We start from the raw sequence: 9,547 nt of genomic DNA, 5'->3' as shown, positions 1-9,547 counted from the left end.
TTATTGCGATAAAGAAATTAATTTTGAACCAAACGACTCTATAGGCAGTTTGCTAGGATTTTCTCCGCGCAAATTAAAAGCTCAGGAATATCATGAATCTGATCAACCAGTATCAATTATTAAAATAAATTCTTTAAGAGTAGAATGTAACATAACTACAGGAGCATATATAAACGGGGAAAAAGTGGATACAATTCATGAATTTTTTCCTGTTGTGCCACCAGGATATAAGATAGTAGAAGTACCAAATCACGTCATTTATCTACCAGTTGCAGTGAAGACAATAGACCATATTCAGTTAAAAATTGTTGATCAAGACGGACAGTTGGTTAATTTTCGTGGAGAGACGATAACAATTAGACTTCACATAAAGTCTTTAAAATAATGGGGATTGTTTTTGGTAACAGAAGAAAAATTGGTTTTGGTTATAAAAATAACACACCATGGCAAAAGAAAATCAGTCAACGACGAGTTCTGAGACGGCTAACACCACAAAATCTACAGTTACTAAAAAGTCTAGGCCTCAAAATCGTGAAAAAAAGAGGATAAAAAGAATTTTTACTTGTATTTGTGTATTTGTATTTAGGCGAATAGTTTTTTGTTATGGAAGGGGAAATTTTAAATATTGATTCACCAATCATCTTTGATGAATCTATTGCTAACTATGAGGTACATGCGCAGCAACCATATACATCATCAACGTACAATAATAGTGACGAAATAAGAATCACTGTGCAAAATCAGGATCATTGCCTTCTTCCAAGCAAAAGTTCGCTTCATGTAACCGGAAAAGTTGTGAAACCTGATGGAACAGCTTTAGCGCGCACAAAATTAGTATCTAATGGCATTTGTCATTTATTTGAGGAAGCAAAGTATGAATTAAATGGTGTAGAGATTGATAAAAATAAAAATGTCGGCCTTACTAGTCTTATGAAAAATTATGTTTCTTTCGATGCTAGTCAGAGCAAATTTCTCGAAAATGTTGGTTGGATGGAACTTTCTGACGAAGCAAAATTAACTAATGATGATGGTTATTTTGATGTGTGTATACCGTTAAATATGATTTTTGGTTTTGCTGAAGATTACCAAAAAATCATTATTAATGCTAAACATGAGCTTATTTTAATTAAATCTAGAACTGATTCAAATGCAGTTTTACAAGAAGCACCTTTCGAAGAGTTTAAAATTGTAATTGAAAAACTTGAATGGCTGTTGCCATATATAAAATTGTCAGATGCACGAAAATTTAAATTACTAAAATATATTGAAAGAGATCCATCCATTGCAATAAGCTTCAGAACTTGGGAATTGTATGAATATCCCTTGTTACCAGTTACTCCTAAGCATATTTGGAGTGTAAAAACTTCAAGTCAATTAGAAAAACCTAGGTTTATTGTTTTAGGTTTTCAAAGAAACAGAAAAAGTAATACTGCTCTAAATTCAAGTTATTTTGATCACTGTAAATTATCGGATGTAAAGTTGTTTTTAAATTCACAATGTTATCCCTACGGTAATATGAATCTTAACATTGATAAAAATCAGTATTCTACTTTATATGAAATGTTTACTAATTTCAAAGCGTCTTATTATAATAAAGAATCTCAACCAATTTTAACGAAAAAGGAATTTTTGAGATAGGGTAACGGCACCAGTGAAGGAACTGACACCAGTGAAAGAACAAATTTCATGTTTTGCATTCTAATTAGTGTAATAAGCAATTTGGTATTATAAATTATATGTTTTTATGTTCCTTATTTAATTTACGTCTTTAGTATCTAAGATACCTAGAGAGTTAACACGTAAATTTTATAAAAAAAAATTTTTTTAAATGTTGTGTTGCAAATTTATCTTCAACAATAAGAACTCTTCTCTGACACGTTATTTCTTTTTTCACATTTAACTAATTTAAACTGCCTTAAATCGTCGGTCTTCTTTAAACTAAATTTATCTTGTGTATTAGAAATACTTCTTTTCATTTAAAAGCTAATAAAATATTAATTTGCCATAAGAAAAGCAAATTCCGTCATTGGGGTTTTTTTTTATTTACTAGTGAAAGAACAGAAATGTTTTTTCACTGGTTCCAATGCAATCCAATGAAGGAACACCTTCAACGAATAGTCTGAAGTCAAACAAAAAAATGACAAAAACAAATAGGTTAACACTGTTAGGTTACAATAATATTGTCAAAATAAATTGCAACTAGATGATTGATTGTAGGTTATAAATGCATTTTCAATTAAAAATAAGATTCTGCAAACTTAGTTAAAAAATATTCATAATTATCATTAATTTACCTTTATTTTAGTATATTACAAACATTTTATTACTTTATCTATGTTTTAATATATTTTTTAAATATATTTTAAATATATATTTCACATCGTTCTTTCACTGGATGCAGAAAATTCTTTCATTAGACAATTTGTTCTTTCACTGGTGAAATAGGTATGTTTTACTTATTAATTAAAATTTTAATTAACATCTTATATTTATGAAAATTAAATATGACCTTCGCATTCTACACCTAATTAGCTATCGAAAAAAAAATATTAAAAAAATTTTCAATAACTGCATTCAAAAATAATAAATGATAAAAGTATGCATTTCCTTAAATGTTCTTTCACTGGTGCCGTTACCCTACATTCATCAAACCTAAATAATTCTGTGGAACCTTACTTTCATTGAAAACTTTAAGACATTATTGCATCTCCTACACTTTTTTATTTCGGTTATCGTTTTCACATGCCAAATTCTTTTCTTGACGCACTTTCTTTTCATCTTCCGTTTCCGTAGAAAATTTGTTCTTCTTACATGACAAATTATTTTCTTGACGCACTTTCTTTTCATCTTGAGTTTCCATTGATATTTTTCTTTCCTACATGCCAAATTTTTATCCTTGTGTATTTTCTTTTCATCTTTAGTTTCTATAGATAATTTCTTTTTTTGCATGTCAAATTTTTTTTGCGCTTTTTCTTTTGTATTTCTGTTTCTGTTTCATTACGATTACGTTTTCTCAATCTACCATTCTCTTGTCTAATTATTTTCTGTTCATATGTAACTTCGCGCGTTGCCTTCCCTTTTCTTTAATTCCTAGAATTATCTTTTTATCAATTTCTTCACTCAGAAAATACTTCATTTCTGAATATTCAAGTGGTGAAATTTTGTTCATATTATTATTAGTTGTACGAATTATTTTCTCTTCACTAGTGTCATTTAGAGAATGTTTAATTTCTAAATATTGTGTTAATAGAACTCTGTTAATATTATTTCTGGGAAAAGTATTAAAACAGAACAAGGGTTCAAAATATTATTTTTAAGTTCCTGAGCTCGATTTATGAAAAGACGGTTCCAATCATTCTCTATTATCGAATTCCTATTGTGAGACGTTCTTATTGACGGAAAATGATTTAAGCGATTATTTTCAAACATTTACTTTAAATGGTTTCTCATTCTGTTATTATCAGTTTCATAATTTACGCTGTTTGACATTACGTTAAAAAATATAGATGTTGCAAATGCTATTGCATATACTCCACACTCAACACTACCAAAAGGTTGTTGATCAACAACTACAAAAACTACAGTTGGTTTAAAAGGGAACAATCTAATTAAATATTTCATTTGATGCACATTTAAACACCCCTCATTAAGGCTATAAAAGTATAAGTACTTTGCATATTGAAAAAAGAATTGGAATCTTTTTTTAATAAATCTTCAAATTTGTACATATGCATGTCATTTAACAATTTATTTCTATTTTTAACAATTTTTAAATCTTCATCACTCAAAATAACATACTCTTTTATGTTGGCCATAGTATACTTCGTTTAATTTTATTTTTGATTCATGAAAATCTGAATATCTTTAATCCTCTCGCTCACTCTCTCCAATATAACAAATTTTGCCATTTATTAAATATAACCAATTTTGCCTTTAATGCAATATAACAAATTTTGCCTTTTATCCAATACAACTACCAATATCCAATAGAATGAGAGAACTATGAATGAGTAACTACTGATCAGCCAATAAGTGCAAAAGGACACTCTTATATGATTAATCAGTAGTTCATTACAGATACCATATATACATATATATACACTTGTATTAAAACCCCGGATTAATTACCACAAAAAACCAACCCTTGGACAATAGAACCTTTGTTAAATAATCAATGAGAATTAACTCTGAGGACCCAGGTAATAATTTCTTTTCTCCCATTTATTACATGGAAAAATACCCTTAAACAATAGAACCTTTGTTGATAAGGATTAACTCTGAGAACTTAGGTAATAATTTTTAAATTTTTTTATTAAAATTTTCAGGGACTCTAATACAGGTATGCACACATATATATATATATAGATATATATTTATTTTTATTTTCAAAACAAAAAGGAAGAAGATTAAGATTTTAGACGAAGATATTCTTATGCCATATTGAATTGTCTAGATAGAGAAACGCAATGTTAAACGAAGAAGTACTTATGTTATGTTCCTTGGTGTAAGAAAGAAAGGTATGCGTTACCTATTTAGTTTTAGACTTTCTTTATAGTTTTTTTTTCACGTGATAAAGACAGAAAGAAATTATTACCTGGGTCCTCAGAGTTATTAATTAATCCTCTTTAAAAGATTGCAGGTCAAGTGAACCCTCATTTGCAAAATAAAGATATATCTTTCTCTTTCCATAACTTGTTCTTTTTCTCTGTCACCGAAAACCCAGCAGGGGTCCGGACGGAATGAATGAATGGACGGAATGAAGGAATGGACAGAATGAAGGAATGAATTCAAAGATTATTATAGTTAATTAATAATAGGTGTCCCACTGTTTAACACAAACCTTAAAAACAAGAAAAATGTAAAAAGTTACAAAAACTTGAAATTTTATGGTAGTACCAAAAAGTGTCCAAAAATATATAAAATTGACATATTAATATCTCTTTGAAAAAAAGTGTCCCACTGTTTGTCACTCTCCCCTACATACATATATTCATATAAATGAATATTTTTTTAGGGTTCCGTACCCGAAGGGGGAACCAAGGTGAAGCAAGGCATGTGCCCCCCCCCTAGCGGCCACACAAATTTATCTAGAGGGCTGAAATTTGGTATACATATGTATTTTGGCGTGTAGATTACAAGAAAAATATAGCGAATCTCATAGGAATTAATTATCATAGCGTTGTCAAGGAAAAACCATGATTTTTTAAGAAAAATCCCTAAAAATGACTATGTACCCCCCCCCTGGTTGCCACATCATTTTACATAGAGAGCTCAAATTTGGTACACTTATGTATTTTTACGTGAAAATTACAGGAAAAATATAGCGAACATGATTCGGATTAATTTACATAGCGTTGTCAAGGAAAAATCAAAAATTTTGAAAAAAGCGATTAATCCTTCTAGCGCACACAATATTTGACAAAGGCAGTTCATATTTGGTATATTTACGTATTTTTGCGTGTAGATTACAGGAAAAATATAGCGAGCACAATTGGAGTTGATGTTCATATTGTTTTTAAGGAAAACTCATTTTTTTAGAAAAAATCATGGATTTTTCGAATAAAAAAAGAAGAAAATTTTATCCTAAGGGATCCAAATTTTATACTTTTTTACGTATTTTTACGTGTAGATTACAAAAAAAATATAGCGAGAACGATTGGAGTTAATTATCATAGTGTTTTCAAAGAAAAACTGATAATTTTCGATAAAAATCATGATTTTTCCCCGAAAAACAAAGAATATTTTATCTAAAGAGTTTCAAATTTATACACTTTTACGTATTTTTGCGTGTAGATTACAAAAAAATATAGCGAGAACTCCAATTGTGCTTGTTATATTTTTTGTAGTGTTTTGCCATTTTTTATAATTTGCCATTTTCTTTTTTCTATCATTTGCTATTTTTTTTATCTTTTGACATTTTTTATTTGTTGATATTTTTATTACTTGGTGAAATCTAAAAAAATCATAAAATTGAAAATATTAAATGATAAAAAAAATTAAAAAATTTTTAAAAACTTATGAAATGTATTTCCATGCTTAAAATTAAACAAAATTTGAATTTTTCCATCGACCTTCACACTTTAAACCCCTCAAATTTTAGGATTAGGGGTACGGAACCCTCGGTTTTAATGCGAGTGTATCTCGCACTTGTCCGATTTTTTTTATTTTTAAAACAAAAAGGAAGAAGATTAAGATTTTAGACGATGATGTTCTTATGCCATTTTGAATTGTCTAGATAGAGAAACGCAATGTTAAACGAAGAAGTACTTATGTTATATTCCTTGGTGTAAGAAAGAAAGGTATGCGTTACCTATTCAGTTTTTGACTTTCTTTATAGTTTTTTCACGTGATAAAGGGAGAAAGAAATTATTACCTGGGTCCTCAGAGTTATTAATTAATCCTCTTTAAAAGATTGCAGGTCAAGCGAACCCTCATTTGCAAAATAAAGATATATCTTTCTCTCTCCATAACTTGTTCTTTTCTCTGTCACCGAAAACCCAGCAGGGGTCCGGACGGAATGAATGAATGAATGAATACCAAGATTATTTTATAAACTAGCAACTTTGTCGTCCGCAAGCGGCCGACTACGTTGCTAGTGTGCATTAACCATATTTTTTATTCATTTTTTTCAAAAAAATTTAATATTAGAAATGTAAAAAAAAATTTCTTTATATTGGATCTACCACCCAAGTAGCACGGAATATTGCTTGAATGTCAGGGTGATATCAACAGGGAATATTTTTGTGACATTCAGGCGATATCATAATGTCCTTTTCACGGGGACATTCCTCCGTGATGTATCTATGTTACGGTCTTTCACACAAAAAATGTAACGCGTTACAAAACTTACATTCTAAATTTATTAAACCTAAATAATTCTGTGGTACTTTACTTTTATCTAAATCTTCAAAAGACATTATTGCAACTCCTGCACTTTTTTTATTCCGATTATCGTTTTTACATGTCAAATTCTTTTCTTCACACATTCTTTTCATCTTCCGTTGCCGTAGAAAATTTTTTCTTCTTACATGACAAATTATTTTCTTGACGCACTTTCTTTTCATCTTGAGTCTCCATTGATATTTTTCTTTTCCTACATGCCAAATTTTTATCCTTGCGTATTTTCTTTCCATCTTCAGTTTTTATAGTCCGGGAGCCAGCGACGAAATTTACTATCTCATTTCATACCGGCTGAAAATTTGTACATATCTTACTAAAGATATGCTAATTACAAAAACCTACGTCTGGCAGGCTGGTTGTGGTACAGGGGGTAGCGCCACGGGGGTAAAGTGGTGAAAATAAGTGAAACTTTTTCTCATTTCATACCGGTTAAAACCTTTAAAAGTTGAAAGTTTACATTCACACAAATGTAAAAATGCACGTCTGGCAGTCTTGGGCTGGGACAAAGGTCGTCTGGCAAGGGGTGAAAGGGGTAAAAAATCGGATTCGCCTATCTCATTTCATACCGGTTGAAACCTTCAAAAGTTGAAAGTTTACATTCACACAAATGTAAAAATGCACGTCTGGCAGTCTTAGGCTGGGACAAAGGTCGTCTGGCAAGGGGTGAAAGGGGTAAAAAATCGAATTCGCCTATCTCATTTCATACCGGTTGAAACCTTCAAAAGTTGAAAGTTTACATTCACACAAATGTAAAAATGCACGTCTGGCAGTCTTGGGCTGGGACAAAGGTCGTCTGGCAGCCCTTTAAAGATGCCCCGCGCCAGCCCGAGGTTTGATAGAGGGTTGATAAACAGTGTGAGTTCATCTCAGTAATGTAAGTAAAGTTGCGTAACTCGCCGCTTTTTTCATAGTAATATATAACATATTTTTTATTTGCATTTTGTTTATAAACATTTTTTTAATGACATTTTTATGTTTTAACATAAAATTAATAATATAAAACACGCAAATGTTAGTCATAGCGACGGCATTAAGAAGGTCTGTTTGTTTCTTGAATTCGCGTTTAGAGATCAGCAGTGGAACCAAAAGAGCGCCAAATTTTAAATTCATTTACGACAGTATATATTTTTTAATTCAATTGAGGACATTAAATACTTCTTTTTCAATTAACACACTTAAAAAAAACGCTAAAATAATTACATATAATTATCTTAAGGCTGACTTAATTTATAAAAATTTTTAATAAACTGGAAATCCATTCCTTATTTTCAGTTTTACGATTTAAAATAAAAACTGAAAGAGAAATTAAAACATTTTGTATTTTATACCTATTTCATTTGTGAACTAACATACAGTCAAAAATGCTTTTTAACCTCTTTAACTCTTTGCCAGACGACCCTTGTCCCAGCCCAAGACTGCCAGACGTGCATTTTTACATTTGTGTGAATGTAAACTTTCAACTTTTGAAGGTTTCAACCGGTATGAAATGAGATAGGCGAATCCGATTTTTTACCCCTTTCACCCCTTGCCAGACGACCTTTGTCCCAGCCCAAGACTGCCAGATGTGCATTTTTACATTTGTATGAATGTCAACTTTCAACTTTTAAAAGTTTTAACCGGTATGAAATTAGATTAGGTCACACTGTTTATCAGCCCCCTGTGAAATCTCGGGCTGGCGCGGAGCATCTTCAAAGGGCTGCCAGACGACCTTTGTCCCAGCCCAAGACTGCCAGACGTGCATTTTTACATTTGTGTGAATGTAAACTTTCAACTTTTGAAGGTTTCAACCGGTATGAAATGAGATAAGCGAATCCGATTTTTTTACCCCTTTAACCCCTTGCCAGACGACCTTTGTCCCAGCCTAAGACTGCCAGACGTGCATTTTTACATTTGTGTGAATGTAAACTTTCAACTTTTAAAGGTTTTAACCGGTATGAAATGAGAAAAAGTTTCACTTATTTTCACCACTTTACCCCCGTGGCGCTACCCCCTGTACCACAACCAGCCTGCCAGACGTAGGTTTTTGTAATTAGCATATCTTTAGTAAGATATGTACAAATTTTCAGCCGGTATGAAATGAGATAGTAAATTTCGTCGCTGGCTCCCGGACTATTATAGATAATTTCTTTTTTTTGCATGTCAAATTTTTTTTGCGCTCTTTCTTTTTTATTTCTGTTTTATTACGATTACGTTTTCTCAATCTCTCATTCTCCTGTCTTATTATTTACTGCTCATATGTAACTTCGCGCCTTGCCTTCCTTTTTCTTCCCTTCTCTTTAATTGCTCGATTTATCTTTTTATCATCTCCTTTACTCAGAAAATTTTTCATTGTTAAATATTCATGTGGTGAAATTTTGTTCACAGTATTATAAGTTGTACGAATTATTTTCTTTTCACTAGTGTCATTTAGAGAATGTTTAATTTTTAACTCTTGTGTTAATAGAACTCTGTTAATATTATTACTGGGAAAAGTATTAAAAACAGAACAATAGTTTAAAATATAATTTTTATGTTCCTGAGTTCTTACTGTCGGAAAATGATTTAAGCAATTATTTTCAAACATTGACTTAAAATGGTTTCTCATTTTGTTATTATCAGTTTCATAATTTACACGGTTTGGCATTACGTTAAATAATATAGATGTTGC

General features: G+C 30.8%; 1 protein-coding gene across 1 annotated transcript; it reads left to right on the top strand.

Annotated features, from left to right (window-relative positions):
- Positions 1-603: 603 nt before the first annotated feature.
- On the top strand, positions 604-1,638 carry LOC127291127 (uncharacterized). Its single transcript, XM_051320050.1, has one exon. It carries the CDS (start codon positions 604-606, stop codon positions 1,636-1,638), a length of 1,035 nt encoding a protein of 344 aa, XP_051176007.1.
- The last annotated feature ends 7,909 nt before the right edge of the window (positions 1,639-9,547 follow it).

The sequence above is a fragment of the Leptopilina boulardi genome, unplaced genomic scaffold, assembly GCF_019393585.1.
Source record: "Leptopilina boulardi isolate dan_hultmark-lab unplaced genomic scaffold, ZJU_Lbou_2.1 LbouV2_125, whole genome shotgun sequence".
NCBI lineage: Eukaryota > Metazoa > Arthropoda > Insecta > Hymenoptera > Figitidae > Leptopilina > Leptopilina boulardi.
This window is presented reverse-complemented; position numbering and strand designations above follow the sequence as displayed.

Bases quoted from the DNA above. Each gene is read 5' to 3' on its own strand.
- LOC127291127 (XM_051320050.1), top strand. From the start codon at position 604: ATGGAAGGGGAAATTTTAAATATTGATTCACCAATCATCTTTGATGAA.